We start from the raw sequence: 15,381 nt of genomic DNA on the forward strand, positions 1-15,381 counted from the left end.
GAGAATGTTAAAAAAAGAAAACGAATAGTTGACTTAAAATTATATAAACTAGAAATATAACACAAAGTATGCAATAAAAGGACAAACACAAATATAATGCTTAAATCCTCACATAAAATAATTTAACATCAGCCTGTTTAAAGTTTTAATTACCAGTTTTCACAAAAAAAAATGAACAATGGATATTGCAGCTAAGGAAGGTTAATGTGACAACATTCTTTGAGCCCAGTGAAGCTTGGCTGCTATTCAGAATATAACCTGCACTACTAAATAACTATTCTTCAGAAGTACTGGTTGCTAAAATTGCTAGATACCTAACTGCAAATGTGCTAAGTTGCAGTTACAAATGAGCATTATTTGCCTAGAATCTCAGTAAGTCATCTTGTGGAGTGAGTGGTCACTTATTCAGCAGTCATTTCAGATGGTCTTTGTATTGTAGACACATTGTTTTATTGTAAATGGATATCAGCAGCTTTAAACCAACAGTTTTCTTTTTTCCATGAATTTTTTGAACATTTTTTTGTGGTTGTGAAGAAATGGTTCTATTTTTGCATGTTTTGCCACTTCAAGCAGTACTGGACTATCTAGAAAAACAATTGAAATCCTGCATTACACACAGTTTTATCTAAATATGAGATTAATAAAAGAAAGTTATTTCTGATCTTAACCAGATTGCTCTTGCTGGTGTAGCTTAAATTTATTTTAATGTTAATAATCAGAACTAAATTATGTGTAAAGTTTACAGTTTGTGTTGAAAATTATTTTGTAGATATTTTTAAGAGTGACAGACATGAACATTTAGTATTTCATGTACAGGTGATAAAATTTTATTCAGTAAATACATACAATACTTGTATATACAATACAAGTATCAGAGATTTTATATATTTAAAAAAATATTTTTAGCAGTTGTATCTTTCACTCTTAAAGTTCATGAATTGTCAGTGGATTTTTTTTAAATGTATCTTGAAAATCACTCCTTTTGGAAAACTAAACTTAGATGATAAATGTTTTCTTATAGTTATACATGTGGAGCTGTAGAGTTTTATGTCAAGACCAATGATCGTATTACTTGTAGAAGTGAAAAAAGGCTTCAGAGAATTAATCGCATTTTTCACAAAGTGACTACAACTGATGATCCCATTATTCGACAGGTGTTGTCTTTAAACTTTATTTCAAGAATTTCATATATAATAAGTATCTAAGAAAAGTAACTTTTGAATTTTTAATTGACCAAGTATACAGAATCACTGAAAATAAAATATGATCCTCTTTTTGTGTCTGTGTGTGTATATATGTATATATTTCTTTCAAAACATAATTTAACAGTAAGTTCTTGTTTTGGAATATATTTTTTATAATGTAAATGTAATTTATGTGCATAAAGAAATTAAGAGACTGCTTATTTTCCATCTTAAAGATTTGCAGTTTATATTGTGTTCTTAAAATTGTTTTTCTTCCTTTTTTTTTTCTTTTGTGAAAACCATGTAACATTTCAACTGATTTAAATCCAATATGGTTGATGAGCTCTATTTCCAAAGTTTTTATAAAATACTTTTTTTAACTGTAAATTAGATACTTTCACATAATTATCCAGTTGTGTTTATATCTTGCATATATGAATCTCAGGTTCCAAGAATTTATTTGTACTTACATTTTTTTTAACCTAGCCTTTCAGGATCTTGTACAGCTGCACTACTATAATTGTTATTTTCATGGATGAACTTTAGAATAATTTTCATTCTTGTCTTGTATTTTTCAATTTATAGATCAGTTGACTTTGCTTTACATTTTGAAGAAGTTGCAGAATATCTTATGATAACTAACTGGTATAGAAATCAAAAGTTTTCATTCAGATTATTTGTTCCTTGTCTGCCACAAGACACTGGTTAAAATCCATGTCATGTAAATATGTTGGTAAAATGACAACAACTTTCGATTTTAATAAAGCTTCTACCGAACTAAAAAAAATCAAATTCTTATACTTCATTTCAGCTTACAAAAACAGAAGGAAATGTTTTTGCAACTGATGCTATTATTGCAACACTGATGTGTGCTACACGTTCTGTGTATTCTTGGGATATAGTTGTTCAGGTAAGCTAGGTGTCTGTAACTAACCAGATTTTTTCTACAAATATCATGTGCATTAGTGTGCTGGTTTACAACCGAGTTAAAATTTAGATTATATAACTGTCTCAATTGGAATATAACTGTGAGACCATTTCACACCACAAGATTCACATCTACTCTGTTTTTTATATTGTAACATTTCAACCTGGTAGTTATACAGATATATTTGTGCTTCTAGTAATATATATTATATTTGTAGCATATATTACTGAAATCATGACTCATTGCAGTTATTCACGTCTGTTACGAGATCATAAGTTTAAGGTGTGTTTTTGATCAAATCCATTATACATCTAAAATGGGTTTACTTTTCATGATTTTTTGTGTTAGTTATCTAATTGAAGAAAATATTGTGCTATTTATTTGTAACTTGCATTAATTTTTTTATCTTTGCTGATATGTTATTTTCTTCATTGTTTAATCATGACTTTTGCTCCTTTTGATAGCTTTGTTCTCTAGTAATTTGAATAAATGTATTCTGTTTATAATTTTCATCTTTTCAGAGAGTAGGAAACAAACTTTTCTTTGATAAAAGAGATGACTCAGAATTTGGTAAGTTGTGTATATGGTAAAATGTTACATATTTTTGTTTGAAATATCATATTATTCTTAAAGATAAGCAATTTCTCATTTTTTTAAATCTTGATGAATGTTGTGAAGAAAGAAATAGTTGTGGAATAGATATAAAAAATTTATATATTTTAATGCAGAACTGTAGCATACTGAGTGTAATTTTTTAAATTTTTAACTTTGGTTATAGTGTATATATTACTGAAAGTATACAAATGGAATTAGAATTCACTGAGTTTTAGCACTTAGTCAAAGATTTTCATCTTTTACTGATATTCATGCTGCCAAATTTTGTTTTCAAAATCTTGTCATAAGACAGCTCAATAAGATTTTCTTCTTCAACAAAGGTAAATTCAGATGGAGCCTTAGCCTTGCATGGGTCTTGGATCCATGCAAACTTCTTCATATCTTCTGGAAAGTAATCTTTCAAATCAGTCACTGAGCTGTGTTAGGTGCTTCCCCAAAACCGATTTTTGTTTGTGGTTCAAATCAATTTCATTGGATGTAACATACTGTTGCAAAAGGGGGAAACAGTCTTTGCCATCATCTTCGTTTATTTTTCTTCTCCACAGCAGTAATGTTTTTCTGAAGGCTAAAACCTTCTCTGCGAATTTCAGAATGTACATGTTGCTTTCCTGTAGAGAGATTCAACACATTCAGTTTTTGAAGAGATTGCACAGGTGTGCTAATTTTGACAAAAAATCAGTATCCAGGAAGTTTTTAGCTCAATTGTGTTTTTTTTTGAGATAAAGAGTAGAATTCCTGTCATAATTCGAACATGTGGGACAATACATTCCCACAGGAGAGTCATTGTGAGCGACAGTAGTACAACAAAGATGCATGCTCAGATCCCATATTTTCACACAGTTTTTAAAAACTTCACCTTCTGTGGCAGAGTTTTTATAAAGTTCACCACTTTCAACATACTTTCCAGGATTAGGTTCAGTGGAGAACTCAGGTGCTTTGATGCAAGGGCTTCCCTGTGGATTATGTGGTGGGTCCACAGTGCATCAAGAGCTTTGCTTCATATGAGTGCCTACAATCCTCCATACAGGCTGGACATAGAGCAACCACTCTCAGTATAGGTGCCAACTCACTTAGTCCAGTGTAAGTTGTTTTCATACACAGAAATGTCAAAGGTCTCAAAAACGTCTTTAGCCTTTGTACTTGCAGTGATACTTTTACAAAAGAGAAGGCCTTTCACAATTTTTTTACCATCTAAAAACTGTGTAGCAAATCAGATGAGCATGATTTTGCAACCACTTATGTGGACTGTTTAATTTGCAAATTGGTAATCTCTCATTACATGAACCTGAAAACTGTAAACATGCAGTCACAGAGTAATCTTGTTACCATGAAGCATGCCTATATTAAAGATATACATTTCAGCTACTGAAAAAGCCTACATCTAGGCCTAATTATGTAATTTGATTGGTAAGAACACAAGAATCACAAGAACAAACACACAATTTGTAGGCCTGTGATGCAATAAAACAATTCAAGACCAAACTGTTGGGGGGGGATGATTATATGCACCATACTCCCCACCTAAAATGAAGGGGTGATGTATACCCTCCATCCCCTTAGGATTTATGCCCCTGATAGTCACATGGTAATATCTAAATAATCTTCTTTGATCATGGCAAATTTGAAAACATTGGTTGCAAAGTTATTTTGTTCACATTGTAAATGATGAATGATGACTGTACTGGATTGACATGCAACACCTTTGCAAGAATCAAGACTTGTATAAGAACTTTAAAATTATTACTGTGAAGAATTCTAGCAATTGTCATTTATATTACAAAAGCAGAGTCCCACAAGTCTTGGAATTTTACACACTTGGAATTATAGGTTTGGAAAAAAATGTGACAGGACTTCATTTAATAACTGTTTTAATTTCAGGTACAAACATGTTGCTTGCTTTTTTTGTTGGTTGTTTTGAGTGGGGAAGAAGGTTTAAAGAATAATTAGTACAAAGCAACATTCATGCTCTGTATGACAATATTTACAGTTAAAATGGTATTTTGTTATGATATATTCTTGATCAAGTTTAACTTTTTATTGTGTGGACTTATTTTATGTGAATTTGATTATGAATTGTACTAATTATGGTATATTTTAAGTATCAAAAATGATAATTAATTACACATTGTTCAATATAAAAAAAATTCTCTGATCATTCCCCTAGAATTACTTATAAAATAAGTAACTGAAGTGATATGCTGTAAATTTTCTTTTGATTTAAGTACTGTTGAAAGGTTTTTAGATAAAGTAGTAAGAAAAATCTAACTTGTTAAACTTAAATTTTGAACCTTCAATTAAAATGTTATAGGGATGTTGGAAACATTAAATTTTTCCATTTGTAAATACAATTTGTATAAAATAAAGCCAGAAACATCTGAATATTCTTAATGTTTGAATATGGTAAAATTTTGAAGTTGATGTCAAAAACTGTGAAATTTATTTATTTTTTTTTATAAATTTTCTAATTTTTGAAGCTAGAAAATCAATTATATTGTTTGAAAGCTTGGATTATTTTCTTTTCTTGTATCTGTATGTCATAGTGCTCTTTTCCCTTCTTTACATGGATTGTAAAGTTTTAAAATTTCACTTACCATTTCATAAGACACCTTGAGGCTGTGTGGTGCTTATGCCTTGGAATATTTTAAATTACTGAAAGTTTTGTATTGTTTATGTTGCACAGGAAAGTTTATGAATTAACTTGATGATATCATGTTTACAGTTAAGACAATATTTTATGTGAAAGGAAAGATTATAAAAACGATAACTAAAATGGTGTTTGTGATATTTTTGATACAGTTTATGTAATGGTGTGTGAAGTTATCAATTTTTGATTTATTGTATTAAATGACAGTATATTTTAAATTGTGTGATTGCTTACTGCTTGTGTAATGTGTGAATACAAAGAAACAGAACTGCTAGTTTTAAAGATGAAGTAATTATAGAATAAGTTTTAAGTTTATGGCTTTATTTAGGATGGTGGAAGCACATTTAACATATAGTTATACAGAATGTTGCATTCATATTTTCTCTCTAAAGCTAACTTGGTTGTGCTTATATGCAAGAATGAGTGAGGATATTTGTGCCATAAAAATTGGAGTATTTTATATTATAACTGAAGATATTTTTATTGTGCCATCAGAGTTTGCCATCTGCATGCTGAAAATATTGTCAAAAGTTTATAGAGAAGACTGGCTATATGCAGAAAATAAAGGCATGCAAAGATTTTGTTACTGTGTCTACTTGTTGGTGTGATGTAGGAATATGGGTTGTTTGACTGCATTTTATAAACTCTTCTGTGTAGATGAAAACTAGTGTTTAACTTTTTCCAGAAGAAATAGTGATTAAACAGATGAAGTCTGTCTTGCCAGAATAGGAGAGGTACTTTATTGCTTACGATATTTTGAATCATATCTGATAAAATTAAAAGTAGGCCTGTTATTGTCAGAAGATGATGAAAGGTTTTATTTTATTGGTTGTAGTCATGACTTTTTATTTAATTCAGCCTTTGTTATTGAAATCATGTTTATTTTAATACATGACAATTTAAATCTGATATTATTGCTGTTATTTTTCATAATAAGGCCTTTGAAAAGTATGTTCTTTGACCCTGCATGAAATCACTCTGTGAAAATTTGAAAATGAGGCCAGAGGTTTTGATATGAGAAAACAATGGTAAATTAAGAGAAGTTGCTAAAGATGTTAAAAATAGTCATTTGAAACTAAATGGAGAGAAATGTTAACGATTCAAGAGTGTCGAACAAAATTTTTAACTTTAAAGACAGATGCCTCATGAACATTTTAACAAGAAGCATATGAGCCTAAATTTATCAAAGTAGAGATGACATTGCTCTTTCAAGCAGAAAAGTTATATAAAGAAAATGTATTGTAGGTTGAAGATGATGTTGACTAGACACAAGGTTATGTAAAGATGAGTAAAATTATTCTTCAATGGCTTAATGGTTAGTATGAGGGTTTAAGATGCTAAAAATTGGGTTTCAATACCTGCATTAGGTACAGAAAAGTTTGTCCATTGTGTAGCTTTGTGCTGAATAACAAACAAATATTGGATGAAATACAAAAATTTGAAAAGAAGCATGTCAATGTTTTAAATATAATTTCAAAAGTAACATTACTTTAATATTTTGCATTTGTTAAAAACAATAAATGCTGAAAGTAATAACATTTTTAAGAGTTTTAAAATGAGAATTAGTTGGTATGTTGATTAATAAATCAACTAATAAACTTGAAGTTAACAAGGGTGGTGGGAGGAATTGTTATACATAATCTCATCAGATTAAATATGTCTTTTTAGAGTATTTTATACTCTCAGGTTTCTAAATAAGTAAATTTTTAAAAATATTTTATCAAATTGAGTAGTTATGAGTGGAACAAACAACATCTTTAATTTTTTTTCATTAAAAATTTGAAGTTTGTTTTTTTTATTTGGTGGCTGACTGCTTCAATAGTTTTACTGAAATTATGATAAATTGAAAGTGCATAAAAATATGCCAATACTGAAAGAGTAACACATTTTAAGCTTTAGTAATAATTGTTTAGCTAATTCCTCTGAAACTTGAAAAGTGTTAGTAGAGTTAGAATCATTAATTACAATTTGAACATATATTTTCTGGAAGTAAAACCAAAATTGTGAACTGCTTTAATTGTTAATGCAAAAAATGTTATCTTAAAGCTGTATAATGTTTTATTTAAATTTATAAAAGTAGAAGTATATTGGTAAAAAATTTTGCTCTAGAAAAAATATCGTGATGAATAACATTTGACAGGCATTACTTAAGTTACGTTAATTTAATTTTTCCTCTGTTAACTGTCAGGTTGTTTTTTTCTTTTTTTTCCATATGTCAGGTATGAAGTATATATGTACTTCCTATGTCAAGAATATTTTGTGGATTATATTCTTGTTTTCTGTTACCACAATGTTTCTTAGTTAATATAAATATCTGAAAACTTTGGATATTAAATTCATAAAAAGAATAAAGTTGTTCATAGTACTACGAAGTGTACGAAAATCAGTACTCTTGTATTTGTTCTCCTTTTTAAGCTATTATAAGAGTCATCAGCTATTAAAAACACAGTATTATATAAAAGCTGCTTAAAAAACAACAATGGTATTATGAATTTTGATTTATATCATATGGAAATATTTCAAGTTTGAAAACTTATTTTTTATATTAAAATAATTATTCTTCTGTACAGTATCTGATATGATGGTAAAACCATTTACAAATGGTTGAATTTATAATTCTTCTAATTAAGTAAAATTCACAACATTATTCTTACTTTGTGATTTATTCAGATTACACATTATTAATTTAACACACATATTGTAAATTACAGTAGTTAATATTTATAAAGATAATACCTCTTGCATAGAGATTATGAATAAAACTTAGCTGTGTCTCAATCTTTAACATGGTGGTGATGAGCAACTGTTTATACTATAAAATAGTAATAATGATAACCTCAAGTTTTATTTTTATGTCAAATAAGAATAACATAATCAGTTATCTTATATGTGTCTACTACTTGAGCATACTTCCACAAATGTTCATTTGATACATTGCACGCAATACATGATCAGAAAATATCTGTAAATAATGCTTATGATCAACATACATGTGAATACAAAATGTACACCATTGTTACATCATCCATTGAATGAATCAATGAGCTGTTGGGTTAATATGGCCCACTCTTCTGTCAGAGATATTACTAGTTCAACAGATACTTCTTGGAGTTGAGTTGTGTTACCAGTAGCTTACCCAGAGTATTTCATACTTGCTCAGTTAGATTATATTTCAGTTAGTTAGTGTTATGTTCTTGTAGAAAGTTGCTGACCAATTGAATAAGATGGACAGATGCATCATCTTTTTGAATATGTTTCTAATGAAATGCACATGTACATGGCAACACTACTAGTTGTAAGACTGTTTTGGTATTTTATAACATTCATTGTGGTATCTCATGTCACATTAGTTTGGCCATCAAAACTGACCCCTGTCCATACCATTATACTACTACTACCATATATGTGTTCTTGTCCATGAATTTGGGGTTGGATGTATACTGGCTCCAGAATTCATTTGTAAGGAAGGTATTCATCTTCATATTATTTGACCAATCCACATGTTCTTGACACCACTAAAAATGGATTGGTTTGTGATGATAGATTAGAGAAACTTACATACATGGTTAAGTAGTATAAAGGCCAACATTATGAAGCCTGAACAATACAGTTACTACTCTAAACTGTTGATTCAGTTAGGGAGTTGAGATCTTGCGATAAGCATATGCCAAATAAGAATGTTTTACAAGGGTTGTAAAACAGTTATCTGCCTCTTTTCAGGTTCCTGGCTAACTGTATTGGTGGTTCTAAAGCAAGTCCACTTCATGCTAACCACATTTTTGAGGTTTCCAGCTTCTATGCAATAACTTTTTGAATTTTACCAGTTTGTTATAAACAAGTTGCTCTCCACAGCATGGAAATTCTCAGTCTTTCTAGGAGCCCTGGCATGTTTCTTTATAATATGGACCTACCTTATTCACTTTATATTGTCCAGATTTTAAGTTAAAACATTTTGTATTCCCTTTGCTCTTGTATACAACTGAACTATGAATATCAGCTTATATAGCTGGTCACCAGACATTTGTTTTGTATAAAAATTAATATGGCATGTTTTTGACATTTACTTATTAATGGTTATGCATTGTCATAAGTCAGAATATAGAACACTTTAATGATATCTTAATTGCCTTGAATAGTGTAGTATTTGTAATGTAATACAAAATGAGAAAACATGTAACTCCTGCAATAATGCTAAGTTCCCATTAAAAATGTAGGAATTTTACTTTTGATTTCTATTTTTGTAGGCTAAAATTCAAATAACTAGTGAAATATAAATTTCTGTAGTCATACCTTAGTTCTGTCAGGTGATGCAGTTCTACCTGAGTGTTGCTAGAATAATTGTATCTTTCTAAAGTGTTCTGGTGAAGACGTGTATTTTAAAAACTAAAAGGTAAGAATACCTTAGGTTGTATTTTTTTCACTCCATCTCTTCCTCTAATGACTCAGTGGTAAGTCAAAGTTTATAACATTAAAACCAAGTTTCAGTATCTGTGATGGGCATATCTTAGATGGATCATTGTGTAGGCAAATCTTTTTTTGTTTTTGTATTTACTATTTTGCTTGTATGTGATCATACACAAATTCCCTGTTATTGTAGGACAGCGGTGAATATTTGGATTTACAACACTAAAAATAGTAGTTGAATTTTCCATGGTGGACATAGCAGATACTCGACTGTGGCTTTGCTCTAACAAAACAGTGATTATATACACATTGAAATACAATATACTTTGAGATACTGCTTTCAGAAATTACACGAGCTTTCAAGGAGTAGATATGATGTTATACAAGCATACACAATATTTATTAAACATTTTGCTCTTTGATTTGGTTATGTTTACTGAAATTGAACACAGAAACTTTTCTGTTACCAAGTCCTGTGTACCTATTCTAAATTGTTCTTACATTACAGAAGATGGAAATTTCATGTTTTACTTTTCTGTGGTTTGAGATCACAAAGACCTACATATTCTGTAGACAAATTATGTTCCAAATTTGAAAATGATGATGTGCTAGTTTTTAAGTATTATAGAAGTAAAAGTTCGTCAATGCACTTCAGTTCATCTTATAACAATTGTTTTATGAAGCATAAATGATTGGAAGTAATGTTTGTTTTATATGCCACACATAGCAGGACATAAGGATGATTTGTTCATAATTGTGATAAAGTTGTTTTATATAATAAACTGATGAGTGTGTCATTCGTATTTTAGATCTATTGACTGTCAATGAGACAGCTGCAGAACCTCCTCATGAAGAAGGGACTAATATCAACTCTCCGCGAAGTTTGGCTCTTGAAGCAACTTTTATCAATCACAATTTTTCTCAACAAGTTTTGAGAATGGTGAGTTATTTCTGAGAGAGTTACTGCAAAAAACAGCTTTGAATGAGTTGTACACTTGAAACATTGATGTATTTATTAAGACTTCTCAAAAAAGAATGTAATTCACTGAAATAAAATGTTCATAGTTAATTTATGAGTTTGAATGCCTTTGCACCAGTCATTTATAAATTCATATACAAAACTGCATGATGTAATGAATTAATGCTTTTTTAACATATTTTAGGTGTAAGTGTTGTTAGGATATAAAATATGAATTGCTGAAAACAAGTGTAAATACAGGCATTAAAGCTATGTGTTAATTATTACTCAGAATTTAAAATGATAAAATAGTTCAGAAATTTCATTTGACTATTGTAAAAATGTTATTTAAATTTTAACCACACACCACACCTTTATATATTTTTTCTATGTTTGAAACATTGAAATTAAAATTGCTTTTGAAGATTTAAAGAATCTATAGTTGTCAACATCTTTTTTTTTTTTTTTGAAGCTTTATTTTACAGAAGTCTTTTGACATTTTGGGTCATTTGTGTTAGGTTTTTAATATCTAAATCTGGACTTCTCAGCCATTATAGGGTTATTCAGCGTAATAGGTAGAGGTATTAAAGTATTACTTGATTAATTACTGTCATGAGTTCAGATTGTGATTGTCAGTTCAATTCCCTTGATCTCTGCAAAAATAAGACTTGAGTATTAGTATTAGTATGCAATAGTACATAAGCACAGCAGTAACAATTTGTTGCAGGTGAAACCTGGGAGACAAAATAGTGATTATATCAAAGCAAAATTAAAAATTTCACTTTAGCAAGGTATGTGGTTATTATCTGTTAACTTGCAGTAGGACTATAGCAAAAAAGGTAATTTAAATAAATGGAGAACAAACTTTATTTTACAGATCTGATCTTTAAGCACCAAAACTTTATTTGCTATAGTCTTTTAGTTGCTAACCAATCAGAAACTTTTTGTAGGTGTAACATATACTGTAGAAGATTTGCATGACATAATAAATGAGATGATTTGGTAAACTGTGAAAATATTTTTGTAGTATTTAATGAATGTTAGGTAAATACAATTTTTTTAATCATAGGTATTTTATTTTCTACACTGTATCTTATTTTTTATTTTATTTTTAATAGCTGCTTTAGATTTTCAAGATTGATACAAGTTTGTCTTACTTCACTGTTACAGTATATTGCATATAAATGAAAATCCATTTTATTAAATATAAAATTTTCTGTCTCCTATATATTACACTGTAGTCACTCCAATCTAAAGTCTAATATAAAAGTCATTTTTATAAATTTCATAATCAATGTGCTATAGACATAAACTATATCATAATGTGTAAAATAAAATATTCAGTTTTATATGCTTTTGCTGTTTTGTTTTTATGATAATGCAAAAATTCTGTTTATATGTGCTTCAATGTAATTTTTATTGTGTTCATGAATTATGTATTGCACTGTTTTGTTTTAACTAAACAGAATGAAGAGAAGCGTGCATTTGATAATCAAAATCCATTTGTACAAGGTGATGAAGAAGCAGATGTGGCTTCTGTAGCTTACAGGTAAGTTTTCTGAAGAATTTAAAAAAAACTCTCTGCAAGTGGGGTTAATAGAATTTAGTTTTTGAAAGGTAGGTTCAACAGTAAACTCATTTTCAGTAGTTTTTACTGTCTCTTTTCAAAAATATTTGTAAACGAACCAAAAGCAAGTAAAAAATTTTCTTTGTATAGGTTAGTTTCCTATAGTCACATACATCTAATAATGAATAAGTTATTTTCTTCTTATATTACTAAATTGTTCTCCTGAATTTTATTATAATATTGTATGTTTTGAAATTAATTGGTTGTAGAATTCAGGTCCATTGATTCCTAAAGATAAGTATATGCAACTGTAAAAACATAACCAGTTCACAAAATGTGTTTTAAATATGTGTATGGAACTTTGGCTATTGAAGTTGGAAAAAGAGAAACAAACATTTGCAAAAGCTGAAGAATCCCGAAATATCGTAATGTTAACTCAGAATATAGGTTACTGATGCATCATCCAAAGAACTCCAGATTAGATATATCAGTAATAACTTTTAGTATAAAAATATCTTATTTCACATTAACTTGTTCACATTTTTTACTACCTGCCAACTCAGTAGCATCTTGCATCCTCCAGGAGAGTGATGCAGAAACATAGTCAAGCAAATATTAGCTTTTCAGAGTGACTCAGAGTGGTATGTCATTTCATATCCTGTTTACATGGATGTTAACTAACTAAATACAGAACAGATTCATGAAGATCTTCTGAATGAACATAAAGATAAATATTTTTTGTAATGGAAAAGTGATGTGTCAAATATCTTTTTATTCATTGACAGCATACTTTCACAATGTTGCAACAAACTGCCATTCATTGACAAAGAAAAAATATGTAAAATACTGAAAAAATTAACAAAAACTTGTTTTTGTAATGGAGGTGTCCCTTACTTCTAGGTTTCAAAATTCTCAGTTTAGCTCCTCCTCCCTAAATAATTGATTGACCCTCCCTTTCACAAATGCTATTTCCAGGTTTGCATAATTATCTAATTACTTTAGATAACACAGTTAGATCAAATAGCATTATGTATCAAAAGATGCAACAAATCTTTGATTCCCCCCCATCCTTTTGGAAATACTAATGTATTTAAAAAATCTGCTTGCCTTCTATCATTTATTGTTTAGTTGTACAATGGGAATTGTTTTTTATTTTTTGAGTGTTTGGTTGATTTTATATTTCAATGTTTTAAACAAATGGTATAGTTTGGAAATAAGCTGTATATATCCAACTGTATTAATATACTAGCAATTGTTTTATAACAGTTACTATTTTCTTAATAGGTAATAATTTTTTCTTGACAAACTGACTTAACTTGAGCTACTACCCATACAAAAGAGGAATCCTTTGCAGAAATATTTGAGAACATGTTCTAATGCATTCTGATGTGTCTGTGGTAAATTGTTTTTACTTTCACAATATTGCACATTACTGTAATAAAAATTAGCAATAATACTAATGGATTATTGAATGTTTTCTTATTACATTATTCAGAAGGAACTGATCAGGAAGAGGGTGATAAATAAAAAACAAAGTAATGAATGATAAAACATTTAGTTGCCTGAAGCACCACAGCATGAAATACATGTGTTAGTTGTAAGTATAGTTCTTTTATAAAGAATGTAACAAATAACACACAATTTACATGCATCTTTGAAGTAACTGGTTTGTAACATCCTACCTGTTATTTAAAGGAGTTTAAAATTTTTGTACCAACCTATACACACACACACACACACACACACACACACATTATTTACGGACATTTAAAATTTCTATGGCAATGTTTAATTTTTGGGCCACTATTTGAAGGCCATTTTACAAGACTATGAAATGACTGTACTGATTTGTAAAGCAAAGTTGTGAAGTATATGTAATAGTAAGTGACAGTTTGAAATGTCAAAGAACAAGATCTTTAAAAGTGCAGTTCAAATATAAATTTAAAAACTTAACATTTAAGAGGTGATAGATGAAGTTTACAGATCTAAATGGTCTTAATGCTATTTCTAAATCCAGATATCGCAAGTGGGATCTCGGAGACAACATAGAATTGGTAGTACGGTGTGAACATGATGCTGTGATGATAGGACCTAATGGAGAAGAACAGTTTATCAATATTAAGGCTCTGAATGAGTGGGACCCAAGGGTAAGCTTTTATTATGTAAATATGTTAAAGTGGTGTAAGTTATGACTTCTGCTGAGAATCAGTGGTGGCAAGCATTGAATTGTCACAAGAAACAAATCATGTACCTTGTTATAGATAAAGTTATACATTTGTCTTTAAGTGTTTTTTGTTAGGCTTTTTATCCCTGATGGCTTAAGTTAAATCTCTTGCTCTGGGCTTGGTGAGTTCAGCCGAGTTTGTGACCCTAAATTGACTTTTGGCTTCCATATTATAATTTGAAATTCTGCAAGCTTTCAGTGAGCATTAAGTATTTTGTAGACAAACATTCAGAATAGTTAATAAATCATTTCTGTTGAAAATTTCTGTTCATATATGGATTCAAAGTGATTTTCATGTTAAGATTAAAAATAGTTTTATTCATGTGAAACGTATCAAATTTTTATTGCATAATCTTTTAAAAACCTCCTAAATTAATATTGAACAATCTCTACCATAGCTATGTAAACAACAGTTTAGCCACCATAAAAAATACAAAATATATCTAAATGACCTTTTTGTTTCTTTTTGGAATGACTTCATACTGTAACGGGAAACTGCATTTGTTTCACCTATATAGCTATATATACTTATAACAGTACGCACTTATTTCAACTGAAGGTTTACTATTTTACTGCCTTTTGAATTGTATCTAAACAATAAATCAGCCACACAAGTTAAAATCAGTTGGCAAACATGTAGATCTCATTATGCTGTCAAATTACATGATGCACAAGATGCATATAAATATTGATTCTACTTCATCTAACTTAATTTTCTAATTTTTACATTTTAGTTACATATAAAACAATGCATAAATAATACAGTAGAACAAGAAATATAGTACTTACTGGGTCATTTTTTTATTACTGTCGATAAAAAGTAACCCTAATTTTTTTTATACTAATATTAGTACTGC

The 15,381-nt window shown here is 29.3% G+C and overlaps 1 protein-coding gene across 1 annotated transcript in view; it reads left to right on the forward strand.

Moving 5' to 3' along the window:
• eIF3d1 (eukaryotic translation initiation factor 3 subunit d1) overlaps nucleotides 1-15,381 on the forward strand; it is a 50,687-nt gene that overhangs the window by 22,549 nt on the left and 12,757 nt on the right. Inside the window, exons 6-11 of the mRNA XM_076453285.1 lie at nucleotides 1,022-1,154; nucleotides 1,996-2,094; nucleotides 2,634-2,682; nucleotides 10,585-10,715; nucleotides 12,200-12,282; nucleotides 14,318-14,447. Of these exons, the coding sequence (XP_076309400.1) occupies nucleotides 1,022-1,154; nucleotides 1,996-2,094; nucleotides 2,634-2,682; nucleotides 10,585-10,715; nucleotides 12,200-12,282; nucleotides 14,318-14,447 (625 nt within the window). The remainder of the gene's footprint in view (nucleotides 1-1,021; nucleotides 1,155-1,995; nucleotides 2,095-2,633; nucleotides 2,683-10,584; nucleotides 10,716-12,199; nucleotides 12,283-14,317; nucleotides 14,448-15,381) is intronic.

This window comes from Tachypleus tridentatus, chromosome 9 (genome assembly GCF_004210375.1).
Source record: "Tachypleus tridentatus isolate NWPU-2018 chromosome 9, ASM421037v1, whole genome shotgun sequence".
Lineage (NCBI taxonomy): Eukaryota > Metazoa > Arthropoda > Merostomata > Xiphosura > Limulidae > Tachypleus > Tachypleus tridentatus.